The sequence below is a fragment of the Nasonia vitripennis genome (assembly GCF_009193385.2).
Source record: "Nasonia vitripennis strain AsymCx chromosome 5 unlocalized genomic scaffold, Nvit_psr_1.1 chr5_random0002, whole genome shotgun sequence".
NCBI lineage: Eukaryota > Metazoa > Arthropoda > Insecta > Hymenoptera > Pteromalidae > Nasonia > Nasonia vitripennis.
This window is the reverse complement of record NW_022279652.1, coordinates 2,686,378-2,699,327: the sequence shown is the minus strand read 5'-3', so window position 1 is coordinate 2,699,327 and position 12,950 is coordinate 2,686,378. Positions and strand designations below refer to the sequence as shown.

General features: G+C 33.6%; 2 protein-coding genes across 5 annotated transcripts; one reads left to right on the top strand and one right to left on the bottom strand.

The window, feature by feature from the left end:
- Window positions 1–2,691: 2,691 nt before the first annotated feature.
- On the bottom strand, window positions 2,692–7,112 carry LOC103317579. 3 transcript variants are annotated; one of them, XM_031932860.1, is made up of 6 exons: window positions 6,522–6,635; window positions 6,275–6,449; window positions 5,930–6,179; window positions 5,591–5,843; window positions 5,361–5,488; window positions 2,692–5,277 (listed from the first exon to the last, which is right to left on the bottom strand). In XM_031932860.1, the coding sequence occupies exon 6, from the start codon at window positions 4,831–4,833 to the stop codon at window positions 3,784–3,786; it is 1,050 nt and encodes a 349-aa protein (XP_031788720.1). In that variant the 5' UTR covers window positions 4,834–5,277; window positions 5,361–5,488; window positions 5,591–5,843; window positions 5,930–6,179; window positions 6,275–6,449; window positions 6,522–6,635; the 3' UTR covers window positions 2,692–3,783. The 3 variants fall into 3 exon arrangements, with proteins under 3 accessions (XP_031788720.1, XP_031788722.1, XP_031788721.1); XM_031932862.1 differs by having other exon boundaries at window positions 2,692–5,028; XM_031932861.1 differs by lacking the exons at window positions 6,275–6,449; window positions 6,522–6,635 and adding an exon at window positions 7,002–7,112.
- LOC100678820 lies at window positions 7,100–10,531 on the top strand. 2 transcript variants are annotated; one of them, XM_008215940.4, is made up of 4 exons: window positions 7,100–7,251; window positions 7,389–7,534; window positions 7,607–7,802; window positions 8,796–10,531. In XM_008215940.4, exons 2-4 carry the CDS (start codon window positions 7,395–7,397, stop codon window positions 9,813–9,815), a joined length of 1,356 nt encoding a protein of 451 aa, XP_008214162.1. In that variant the 5' UTR covers window positions 7,100–7,251; window positions 7,389–7,394; the 3' UTR covers window positions 9,816–10,531. The 2 variants fall into 2 exon arrangements, with proteins under 2 accessions (XP_008214162.1, XP_008214163.1); XM_008215941.2 differs by lacking the exons at window positions 7,100–7,251; window positions 7,389–7,534; window positions 7,607–7,802 and adding an exon at window positions 8,192–8,446.
- The last annotated feature ends 2,419 nt before the right edge of the window (window positions 10,532–12,950 follow it).

Below are 12,950 nucleotides of genomic sequence, written 5' to 3'. Positions count from 1 at the left end.
ACACACCGTTATACTACCTTTATCAGTTCGAGTAAAAAATAAGGACGGATTATTAAAACAAAATTTTTTAGTTAGAGCTACTTTTTGGTAAGAATTCCTATCGAATCCGTTATATAGTAAAACATGATATCACGCTGTTTCAATTTTTTTAATAAGTATATCTCTAAGTAACATTCTGGCTTCAGAATCTAACGCATACGTACTACATTCAAAGTTTTTTATAGTTGTAATAATATCCTTTTTATTGAGTTTAATATTTTTGTTGAAATTGTGACCCATAGATACAACATCAATAACTTCAGAAGGAAGTTCCGTATTCGACAGATTTGTAACCCATTTTTTGTTGTCAGTCACAAGATTTTTGGGAATTTTACTATTAATTAGATTATTAAATTTCTTGTCGAGAGAATTCACTAGTTGGAATTTAGGGTTTAGATTTATTTCTCGCTTTGCTCGCCTTTCATCGATGTGCTGACGTGTTTTTAAAATAAATTCTTAATTTTGCAATAATTTGCATATACAGCATTGTTTAAATAAATAATTTTGCAAATCTGATATCAGATTCGTGTTTATCGACCCTAAAATCTTAGGATTGATGTTCTTTCTTGTTTTTTTTGCGTACTTTCCCATTAATAACAATACAACAGGAAACAAATTATCAGAGCCATATAGTACAAAAACGCATGCAGTGGTCGACCATTTCGAATTGTTATCGTCAAATTTTGGTTTAGCGATGGCAAAAATACGACTAGAAACAAATTTTTAGAGTCATATAGTCCAAAAACGCATGCCGTGCTCGGTCATTCTGGATCAGCTATTTTCAATTTTGGTTCTTAAATTTTTATTCGTATAGATTATAGATTTTAACAATTGATGCCTTTACTTATGCTTTGTCAATATTTGTCCTGTTAAAATATATTTAGAGAAAAGGTTTTTCTCTATCTGATGCTGTCCCTCGGTGGTGATCAAGAATATAGGTTCGTCTCTATCGGTCTTCCCGAGGCAGGTTGTGTGGTGAGAAAGGAGAGAAAAAACTTAAGACATTTTTTCTTTTCTTCTCGACGTTTCGACGGACAATGCCGCCCTCATCAGGAGAAATTATGGAGAAGATCGGTACAAAGTTGTGAGAAGGCGCTTCCCCGCCGTTGAATTGAAAAATATTGAATTGAAATATTAGGAAATATAAAATAACAAGAGTTTATTAGAGTATTCTTGTTTTAAATGTAAATTTTAAAATGTATTTTTTTGACTGTAATGATTTTTTTTTAATATTTTCAGTTTCAAAATTTTACCTTCTATTATAAATCAATGCGTAATTTTCGTGTTTTAAATCTTTATGATTCAAAATTTTCACTCTTACTTCTATTCGGAATTCGATTACTATTACAAAATATATTTTAATTCAGCGACGTTAGGAGTGAGGTGGATCGCGCTAGTTTTCAATTAAAATAAATTTGTTAAAAGTGAAAAATTAGTTAGCGGGGTAGTCAGTATAGGTGTTACCATCCGGATGGTAATACCCAAGTTGCCCCCCCCCCCCCCGCTTAACCATTTTGCTTTTGAAACAATTGTATTCTACTAAAAAATTTATTTTATATGAATCGCGCAATTAGTCACGCGATTAATCGTGCGACTAATCGCGTTCAAAATAGTTCGAAAAATTAACGCTATTAATCGCGTGATTATTCTCGCGATTAATCACGTGGATAATCGCACGACTAATCACGCGATTGCTTTTAGTAGGGTAACGTGTTACGTAAATATACTGTCCGCAATACTAGAAGCGCGAATGTTTTAGATGAAAGAATAAAATCTTTTTTCTAATATAACTGACAATCTTTCCCCGAAGTTTTTCCGCATAAATCCCGAGGGACGAACTTTTACCCCCGCTTTACGATCCTTTTTTGCCATCCGTCATAAAACTTGCGCAGAGAATTTCCCAAGTCCTCTTCCTACAGCACATCTGGGTCCTTACCCCCCCCCCCCCCCCCGCTTTCTCTCTCTCTCTCTCTCTCTCTCTCTCTCAAAAACTACTTGGTGAGCAGCCAAGGATAACTGCTTAGAACTCAGTCTACAAGCCTCCACCCGGAATGATCTACCTTGTCCCGTACTATTTTCCGTACCCACTTTTAATGCGGCCTATTGTCGGTCTTAAGCCCGAAGAAAACGCATAGAGAAGGTGTTGTTAATAGTTGAGAAATCGTGCACATTTAAAAAATCATAATCGCGCGCTTGAAATCGAACCGTAAGTTCTAAAGACGAAACGAACTAACCCTATATTCCTGGATGAGGAACGCGGGAGAAATAACCCAACGCGCGTTTTAACGCTCACCCCTACACGGAGAGAAGTCGTGAGTTACGGCAATACTGCCAGCAGAGTCGGCAGCGCTGCGCGCAGCGCCACAGACGATGCCGACTAGCAGCTCAAGCGATCGTTCCCCCCACCATGTGGCAGAGTGCGAGTCACGATTTCGGGCGCTGCGTCGCAGCGTGTTTTGTTCTGCCCGGCACTGATTTTTCCATGCCAGCCAGAAATCTCGCGGTATGAGTGCTTGGAGCCGCTTTACGGGTATGTTCGAGAGCCGGTTAATGCGTTTGAGCTTCCACGGTATTATTTATGGGCAGGAAAGTCATTTTTGTATAACGATATGTAATAGATTAAAAAAAATATTGAGTATAGACACTATTAAATAGTTTTAATGATTGAAAAAGTTTTATTTGTATTTAAGTATCTACAACGTGTGTCTCGTTACAATAAATTGCGAATCTCTTGTTTCAAATAACAAACAAGGAGTTTTTATTGACAATAAACTGTATTCGGCAATTTTGATTTCTTCAGTTTCATCAACTGTAATGCTGTACGCAAAGTAATGTGGATCAAATCCAACTGTCTTTATGAGTATATATTGAAATTCAATCTTATTATCAACTACGAAAATATTGTTAATTTTACCAAATACAGGCAAATTATCAACAAAGTTTAGGCTAATCACAGTACCTTTTGAATAATTAAAATTATTTATAGTAATACTATTAACGGCATACTTGATTTTTGATGACGAGACAAAATCGTTTGATAAATCATTCGATTCCTTTGAACCAAAAGTAATCATTTTCATATTTTGAAAACTGGGAATTCATAAGACTTAATAAATATCTTGTACCCACAGTTTTCAAAATTTGAACATGCGAAGAAGAATTGAGAACGATTGCTTTTATAATGCGATGAAAAGATTCGAATTGCATTGATGATGATTTACTAACGGGTCTATTTTTTAAAATTATCTGTATAGTGAACTAATAGGTGAAATTTTGGCAACAAATATCCAAAAAGTTGAATGTACATGTCATTAAATTCTTCAATTAAAGTTTCTAACTGTAAAATTTCGGAGTATTTGAGAGATGGAGCTGTTATTAAATGAATAATTGCCCTTAACTTCTTGTACAATTTCCAGTGAATATTATCGCGTGCAACTAAATCTCCGACAATTATACCGAAATATCTACAAAAAAAGTGATTCAGATGACGACATTTCCAGTCTTCTATTTTTTTTCACATAGTCTAAATTAATTAATGGTGGTGTATTAGATGTTTCGAAGCCAAAATTCGTGGATCGTAATTTATAAATCAATACATCTATACTAAACAGTTTCTCGTTTTACTACAAATTTTAATATAATATCTGCCAATGTATAATTGCATACTCCCTCGTAAACGTCATGCATAACGCCTACAGCAGAGTTTACAATGACATTAAAATCAGTAATTTCGTGGAAAATACATTATTCATTTACACCAGATTCAGATACGCATAATTTTTTTACATCGTTCTTGTAAGACTCAACAGTTCTTAACAAACGCTCGTCTTCATTCGTCATAAAATGTATCTTATCAGGACTAGCATAGCATATTCGACACCACATAGTTTTAGTAAAAGAAGACGTAAACCCTAGCATGCTATTTAATCCAAGGTTATCCCCAAGTATTAAACTTGTTATGAAGTATACTTTAATCTTTTTATTGCAGATTTGTATCTCTATGCCTTCTTCCCTTAATTTTTTCAGGTCTGCAATGAACGACTTACAGATCAGTGCATTGCCGTACTGTTTTCTATCATTACTGTAGAAAATATCTGACATGACAATGCTTTCCAGTTTTGATGCGAAATTCGTTGGCAAGCACGGAATCGTAGCGTACACTGCTCCGACTTCGTTTATTTTTGAGTGAGATCCCATAGAATTGCCGGTTTCAACGTCATCATGATAACCAAATAATGGAAGAACAACACCATCTTTATCAAACTCAGACAGTTGTTTTTTCCATAATTGTCCTTGCACGAAATTTGTCAGTGCCGTTTGGTCTTGCATTAAAAAGTCTTTGTACTCGATTAGTGCATCAAACAGTCTATCGATTTGTAAGAATTGTGTAAGCGAATATTTTAACGGTATGTGAGTTATTGTAATATATTTATTTTTTATACTGATTTTTTCTCCACATACCGATGATCTCTCTGAGCTTGCAATAGGAACATCTATTGGATCTATAAGAAAACCATGTTGCTTATATATCCGTAACCTCTTATCTTCAGTGTTAAAATCCCCAAATACATTTTTATACTTTTTAAAAGTTTTACGAATTTCGTCAGTAGCTTCTTCACTAACTGCGTTGTACAAGTTCTCGGATAATTGCTTGTGCAAACGAGGATTATATATATTCTCAACGAAATTTTGTACAAACTCTATAATAAATTGCACATCATTTCTAGAAAATCTTAAGTTACCATACAACTGGCAAGTCGCCATCAAAATTTCGTTATATAGATCCATTTTCATCCGAGTATCGCGAACAATAACAATCTTGATAATTTCTTGAAAAATTAACTCTTAAAAATAAGTATTAAGCTAAACTACGAACAATAAATATTAAACTAAAATCTAATTTGTAGGATATCTGGTTAAATCGCTAATTAATTCATTTATCGGTCGTGAAGCGACTGTCCTTGCTTTTTCTAATCCATAAATATGTCTCTGGAAAAAAGCCCAAATATGTGAACACATAATAGGGTAATCAATTTTTAACGTAAAAAAAAGTTTAAACAGTAAATCGATAGCATCGACATTGTTTTTAAAATCATAACAGAGTTCATCTATGACGACATGACAACATTCTAAGGAGTGCAGCCGTCCACAAAATACCGCGTATGGTACAGTTTGTAGATAAGAATCTGTGTGCAATGTTCGATGCTGATCGATAGACGTTTTAAGATCTTCGTGTGTCTGAAAAAAACAATACAAATTGCGAGTAAAACTGTTAACTATATAACACCATTAACTATCATGAAATAAAAGTAGTTTCTCACCTTGTTGTGTTGAATGTAAAATTTCTTAGCTTGTGCTCTCGTTACCGTCCACGTACAATTAGCTGGCCTTTTGAACGAGAACTTAATCAAATGAGGAATGATTAGAAATGCCAAGGCACTTTTATGATCTGAAATTAATATTTTAGATAATAATATATTCAAATAATATATTTTTAAACAATAAATGCATCTAGTACAGTAGCTTTTTCAATATGAATAAAAATTTTTACCATTATTGTGTAAAGTGTGGTTTTCATTGAGCACATCGCAAAGATTATTACAATCTGGAATTATACATTCAGTGGCTTCGGTAACAGCATGTGGGACATTAGTTATTCAAGTTTTGCCTTCCACTTCACATCTTTTTTTTGCTACTTTAATAACTGCATCTGCTAATACTGGCCACTTAGAGCTTAGACTTTTTGAATTTAAAAGTCCATCACCACATCGTGTGTAAAATGTTCTTTCAAAATCTAAACAGATCTAAAATTGAACAATTATGAAATTATAATTAAAATCAAGAGTAAAAAAAATCAACCATTTACAAAAAAATTGATCTTTTTACTTACGCTTAGTTTTTTTAGCAGTGCCTTCTTTCGACACGTAAGTTACTTTTATTAGTTGAGCTTTTCGAAAATAATCTCTTAATTTGAGATAAGAGTTATGTAACAAGCCAGAACAATTTTTTTTTCAGCAACTTTTGGACCATTGACTGTTTTGTACGATGTGTATCCTGGTTCATAATAAAGTTCCGGTTTTTCGTTAATAAATAATTCTGTAACGGAGTTGGCCAATTCCTGATATTTTTGACTTGTTATACTGTGAATAAATTTAATGAAAAAATGATAATAACACATAAAGCACCTTCTAATTACTCAAAAAAGCACAATCAACTTCTTCAACAATAATCTTACGTAAATGGCAATGCTGAACTCGTAGAGTTCACTAATTCACTTTCGATAATTTTATCGCTTATTATTTTGCGAAACATTAATAGTTGCTGATTATCTGCGTATTTTAATAAAGCTAATCGCCCTAATAAAGCATGATCATCACTTAACAGTTTATAAAGCGACTTATTCTTTTGAACTGAAATATCAAAAAATGAATACTAGAAGATCTTAACGGACTCAGATTTATAATAATACTCAAAATATTTACTTTGTGTATAAAACTGTTCATAATCCTTATTAATTAATCGTTTAAGGACGACATCATCTACAGCGACATTTTTTTTTCAAGTCTGTTACATCTACAGGACGATTTTCATTAACCTCATCGTTTACACTTGTGTTATCACGACGTAAATTGTCAGAGCAAGCTGAATTTGCATTGGGTAGTAAGTGATTAGTTACATTTTGCAAAGGCAACTGGGGAGGCCCTGTGTCATTTGTAACTAAGTTAAAATACTTTTGATAGCTACTGTAGAGTGTCATAAATTTATTTTTGACGCTGCATGCTGATGGTATTATGCGGTCGATTTCCTCTTTACTCAAGTTTTTGAATTTTTCGTCATCGATTTCAGACACTAAATATTACATTTCCATTAATATCGAAACCTACAGTACGCAAACATAACCTATACGCAGTACACACTCGCGTTTAACAATTGCATATATATACATAGATTTTGGTACTTACTAACAAAGAAAAGAAGAATTTCACTGCAGTCAGGGCTGTTAGTTAATCCACCTTGCGTAAGTGTACTATACGTATACTATACGTATAATATACGTATATTACAGGTATAATAAACATGGTTGCCAGCAAAATCTCGCGAGACACGGCCGTCCTCAGAACGCACTATTGCAATTAATTATTGATCATAAATCAATAAAAGTAATAACAATTGCTTTATGTTATGCCATAATTTGTCTAAATTCATCAAAAGGTGAGTCAAAATTTTCATATAAAACAATAAATATGCTAATTCAAATAGGTTATAACTTTCTTGTAAATATGTAAAAATTGTCTAGTCATTATTCAATTTATTTAATTAAAATATTTTTTCTGTACAATTTGTACAAGATCATAATGCCTCGACCAGCGCATCCTAATTGGAATGGATTCACTCCAATGTATGATACATTAGGAAAACACATTACTTATGCAAAATGTGATTCTTGCAACAAAGTGATGAAAAAAAGCGATTCTCTTGCTTTGATGAATCACAAGTGAGTATATTTTGCTGAAATAACTGTTAAATAATCATACTGTTAAAAATTAATAAATATGTCTTATTATAGGAAAGTGTGCAAGGGACCGCCAAATGCATCAGAGGTTTCGAATAGTGCAAGAGTGTCAACACAGAGATCACCTTTGAGTAGTTTATCAACAACTACTAATGATGTCAATAACAAAGAAAATCCAACAGGTAGTTTGTTGGATGATAACAATGCAGTTGCTGTAACTACCAGCACTACGCCAAAGAAAATCAATAGTGTGAGTATCAATAATAAATTTATGAGTCTGTCTCCGCGGCCAATAGCGCGTACGCGAAAAGATATCTAGCGCACGCGAAATAACCAAGACCTCGCCGAGGTTCAACTCGCGTACGCGATCAACAATAATAGCGTACGCGAAGAACAATAATAGCGTATGCGAAAAACAACAAATAGCGTACGCGAAAATTGAGGTTATATATATGTACACTGCATAGGTGCGGAAACTTTTGACTGCAGCAGACGCTGTTCTGTGTGCATAGGTGTAATATATATATATATATATATATATATATATATATATATATATATAATACATGAGGGGTTAACACAGAAATTATTCATTCATGTAATATATATATATATATATATATATATATATATATATATATATATATATATAAAAAATACATGAGGGGTTAACACAGAAATCATTCATTAAGATTTTGAATTGAAACAGTTAATACATGGTAATGTTTTAATAAAAACAATTTCACAACATACAAAATTTGCAATGTTTTATTGTCATAAGTTAGGGGGATACATATAAAATTAATTTTATAAGATATGCAGATATGCATAGAGAAAGGTTTTAAGTATGATGGAAGATCATCGCACATTGGAACTATACTTATCACTTTGCAGGTATTTTTACTTGCTACTGTATTATAAAAGAAGTATATTAACTCTACAACAATTAAAATACTCTTAAAATATCGATTCAACTCATTTTCTGAACTGTTGAGGCTAGCTGAATCTTGCTAACTGAATCTTCTAGCAAAAATTACTTTGAGCTGTTACATTTTTTAATATTTTGACAAAGAACTAAAATTTGACAAAACTAAAAAAAAAAGTTGAACCTCGGCGAGGTTTTGGTTATTTCGCGTGCGCTAGATATCTTTTCGCGTACGCGCTATCGGCCGCGGAGACAGACTCTAAATTTATTTATACAAATATCATTTTACACAAATATAACCTAATTTATTTTTCATAGCAAGAACATACTTCACCTGCAGCCAAGTGTCCAAGACTATCAGTCAACGATGACAATCAGAGTGCAGATACAAAGAATAGGAATTCAAAGGAAAAAGACGTATATTTTTTAAAATTTCTACTTTGTTTCAATATAGATTTCAAGAAGATTAACTCAGCACATTGTCAAAATATGTTGAAAACTCTTGACCCAACATATACAATACCGAGTATTGAAGATTTAACAAACAGAGTTCTAGACTATGCTATTCAAAAAATGAATGAAGAAAAAATTCAAGATCTCACAAGCACAATGGGAATGGCTACAATAGGCATTGACAACGAAATAATTGCTATAAGTTTTGCAATCCACAGCAATAATAAATATTTCTATATAGATAATATCACAATATGTAAAGATGATGTTGATTACATAAAACAATTGGATGTTTTTTGCAATCTATCAGTTGAAATGGCTAAGAAAGTGTACAATGTAAGCGTGAAATTTGTTTTGTATGATGGTAGCGTTAGAATCAGCTGCATGGGAATAGCCAACAATAGTAAATATTATACCATAACAACATTTTCACAAATAATCAGCGAATTAAAGTATAATCATGATCCATTCTTAGTTGCAAATAGTAGTGATACTGAAAAAGTAAAACAATATGACAATGTCCTTGAAAGTTTTGAAAAAAAATTAACTACAGCTAATTATACGATAGCGGATGCTACAGAAGATTTGCTATATCTTGTCAGTAATGAAAGTTTATCCATAAATAAATCTATGGATAAAACAATTATTGAATTGTTAAGCCCAGTATCATTAGCAGCTAATTATTTTATGCACGAGTTCAAGGGCCATCATTTTATTGATTATAAGCCACTAAAAGATATGATGTATGAATTTCTTTTTGATGCTGTTCCGAATGAAGCATTTGATAGCTTAACAGAATTTAAGGACCAAACAGGTATTTTTCAGGAATTAAATAATCAACAAAAATTCAAATTTACTCGTGGGAGATTTTTGGCACATTGCTAAAATCAATCATAAATCATTAAGTTCTTTTGCATTATAATTAATAAAATTGCCTGCAAGTCTACGCACAATTAACCTATTAGATCTAAGATAAATAAACTCAAATTCATACATTAAAAAAAAAATGAAAGTACAAAAGCATTCTTAATTTCACTTATTTTGAATGAATAATTAGCAATACTTTTTTTTATACGCTATTTTTTATATTTATATAAGGTTCGGCTATGTATATTTTTGACTGATTAAGGTTACTTCGACTAAGTTAATAATGAAAATGTATTAAAAGCATTAGAAACTACTTTTAAGTGTGAAATATTTATAACCGTACATCATTAATGTACGTTTACTGCCAAAGTTTGTAGTCAATCATCACTATAATAATATTTTAACTGATTAAGGCTAATAACATAATAAATAAAGAAATAATTATTTTATTTTATATAACCGTATCAGAGATATGCAACGGATAAGCATAATCAGTATTATGTAACATTGATTATTATTATAAAAGAGCAATGTAATTGTTCGTTATTTGAAAAAATGACTACGTAGAGATGACAAAGTAAACTTTTTATTTTTATAGAAGTATAGCGACGCTGTAAAAAGTTGATAAAAAAATGTTATGAAAAAATAATTCATATAAGAAAAAGAATTTGTTGTGCTTTATGTACAGACCACACAATAAATAATATAAATTCAAAACAGCGTATAAAATAAAATTACCCATTGTTTTCTTTTCAATAAAAAAACACTTATTCCTTCTTTCGCTCCCCCTTATCTTTTCTACCCTCGAATTTACGGTCTCTTTCTCATATGGCGAAGCTCGTAGGGTTTGTGTGGAACAACGTTAACGTGGCACAGTCGGCTAAGGCACGCGACTGTACTTATTTAGCCTCATACAGGGCGTGGGTTCAAGTCCCCGGTCGGGACAGAATTTTTACGGAAATAATTATTCCTTACTATTATGCAAATAATTATTTTATACATTCCTCCGAACAAAACACTCGAATGTTTTTTGTTCAAAGGTTCACCTATTTTTTTTTCTCAGTGTATTGAGGAGTCAGTTATCGGATACTCAAAGTTGCTTTTTGATGATTTACGATTCACTCGTGAATATTTAAGCGTATAATAGATGTCTACTAATTGTATGGAATTATCATTATTAAGGGAATCGCGGTGTAGGTTCTGTACGTATGACCAATAAGAAAAATAACCTTCCAGTACAGCCGTAGAAGCTGGCACTATCATTAATTTTTTTTGCAAATTTAGCTAAGTGCGGTAACCGAATTTCACATAAAGACCAAAATGAAATGGGGCTAATACATTTATTTTGTAATGTAGCAAATTGTTGACTGTCCGATAAATATACTTGCATTTCCGGTAAAGCTTCAGCACTCAAAAATTGCATTAAAAAATTGTTTGCTATCGCTTTTTGATTTTCATTGAGCAATAATCCCTGATATACAGGGTGACCCAATTTAAACGGGCACCGCTCATAACTCGTCAGGGACAGCCACAATCGAAAAAATGGTAGAGACCAAAGTTGTAGGATATCGAAGGGGCAACCCGATGGTGACCTTGGATTTGACTTTGAACGCGTTTTTCAAGGTCATTTGAAGGTCAACTTTGGTTTTTTAAATAGGAACCCCATTCTTTTATTGCGGGAATGGAAAGAGCGGTAAATTTTACGTTCAGAATGGTATGTTCGGTTGCGGCACTGAAGGTCATCGCAAGGTCATGCAGCCAGAATGAAACCCCGCCTACGTAATTCCTCTAGCAACGCCAAATTAAAAAAAAGTGGTAGAGACCAAAGTTGTTGTATAGGGGGGGGGGGGGGGGGGAGAATTGTGACCTCGAATTTGAGCCAGTCCTACAAGGTCATTTCAAGGTCAAATTATTTTTTTTCAAACAGCACCCACTTTTTCGACTCCGGATCCTGAAAGCGTGTAAAATGTTGCACTTTAAACGAAGTAGTAAATTTAAAATAGAAGAAAAGATTTTAATCATTTAGCGTACCATTTCCTGCGTTTTGTCATCATTATAAAACTTGATGTCCAGGACCCACGACGAGGACGTAGCAGGGTGGATTTTCAGGTCCCATTTTGATCCGACCGATGAAGGCAAGACGTGAAGACACCGGCCGATTAAGGCAAGAATCATAGCCCGGCCGATGAAGGCAAGACGTGAAGACACCGGCCGATTAAGGCAAGAATCATAGCCCGGCCGATGAAGGCAAGACGTGAAGACACCGGCCGATTAAGGCAAGAATCATAGCCCGGCCGATGAAGGCAAGACGTGAAGACACCGGCAGATGAAGGCAAGACCATGAAAAAATCACTTTATAAATAGAGTTTAAGTTTTACCTAATTAAGTGTTCAAAAATCCCTCCATGATGTTTAATACATAGTTGAATTCTTCGCTCAAAGCTTCCAACAGTCGACAGAAGCACATGCCTTGGTATGCCTCTGCAAGTATTAATGATTCTTTGCATCATATTTTCTCTAGTAGTAGGGGCGTCCGCATACACGCTGTTTTTCAAAAAGCCCCATAAATAAAAATCTGGGCTCGTGAGATCTGGGGATCGTGGAGGCCACTGAACATGATCTTCACCACGTCCAATACCTATCCATCTATTACGGTATGTTTGATTTAAAAAATCTTGAACATCTAAACTTCTATGCGCAGGTGCACCATCATGTTGAAGCCACATACGCATTCTGGTTTGTATATTAACATCTTCTAACAGATTTGGTAATTCATTTGTCAGAAAATGGAGGTATCTATCTCTGTTAACATTACCGTCAAAAAAGTAAGGCCCAATTAGATAGCCATTAACAATACCACACCATACTACAAGACTCCATTGATGTTGGTGATCGACTGCACGGGTCCAATGAGGATTTTCAATGGACCAATAGTGGGAATTGTGTCGGTTTAGTTGACCTGTATTATGGAAAGTGGCTTCATCGGAAAACATGACGTACCTGAAAAAATGTGGATCGTTTTGCAATCTTTCCTGTGCCCATTGGCAAAATCGTAACCTTCTTTCAAAAGCACGTTCTGTTAGCTCTTGGGTCAAAGTAATATGATATGGATGGTAACGATGGAGTCTTGTTATTCTTCTCACTGTTTCTCTCG

What these genes read in the sequence shown, in the direction of transcription:
- LOC103317579 (XM_031932861.1), bottom strand. Translation starts at nt 4,833, where the DNA reads ATGAAAATGGATCTATATAACGAAATTTTGATGGCGACTTGCCAGTTG.
- LOC100678820 (XM_008215940.4), top strand. Translation starts at nt 7,395, where the DNA reads ATGCCTCGACCAGCGCATCCTAATTGGAATGGATTCACTCCAATGTAT. An exon ending in CTTGCTTTGATGAATCACAA is followed by an intron (nt 7,535 to 7,606) that starts GTGAGTATATTT and finishes GTCTTATTATAG; the next exon opens with GAAAGTGTGCAAGGGACCGC. An exon ending in CGCCAAAGAAAATCAATAGT is followed by an intron (nt 7,803 to 8,795) that starts GTGAGTATCAAT and finishes TATTTTTCATAG; the next exon opens with CAAGAACATACTTCACCTGC.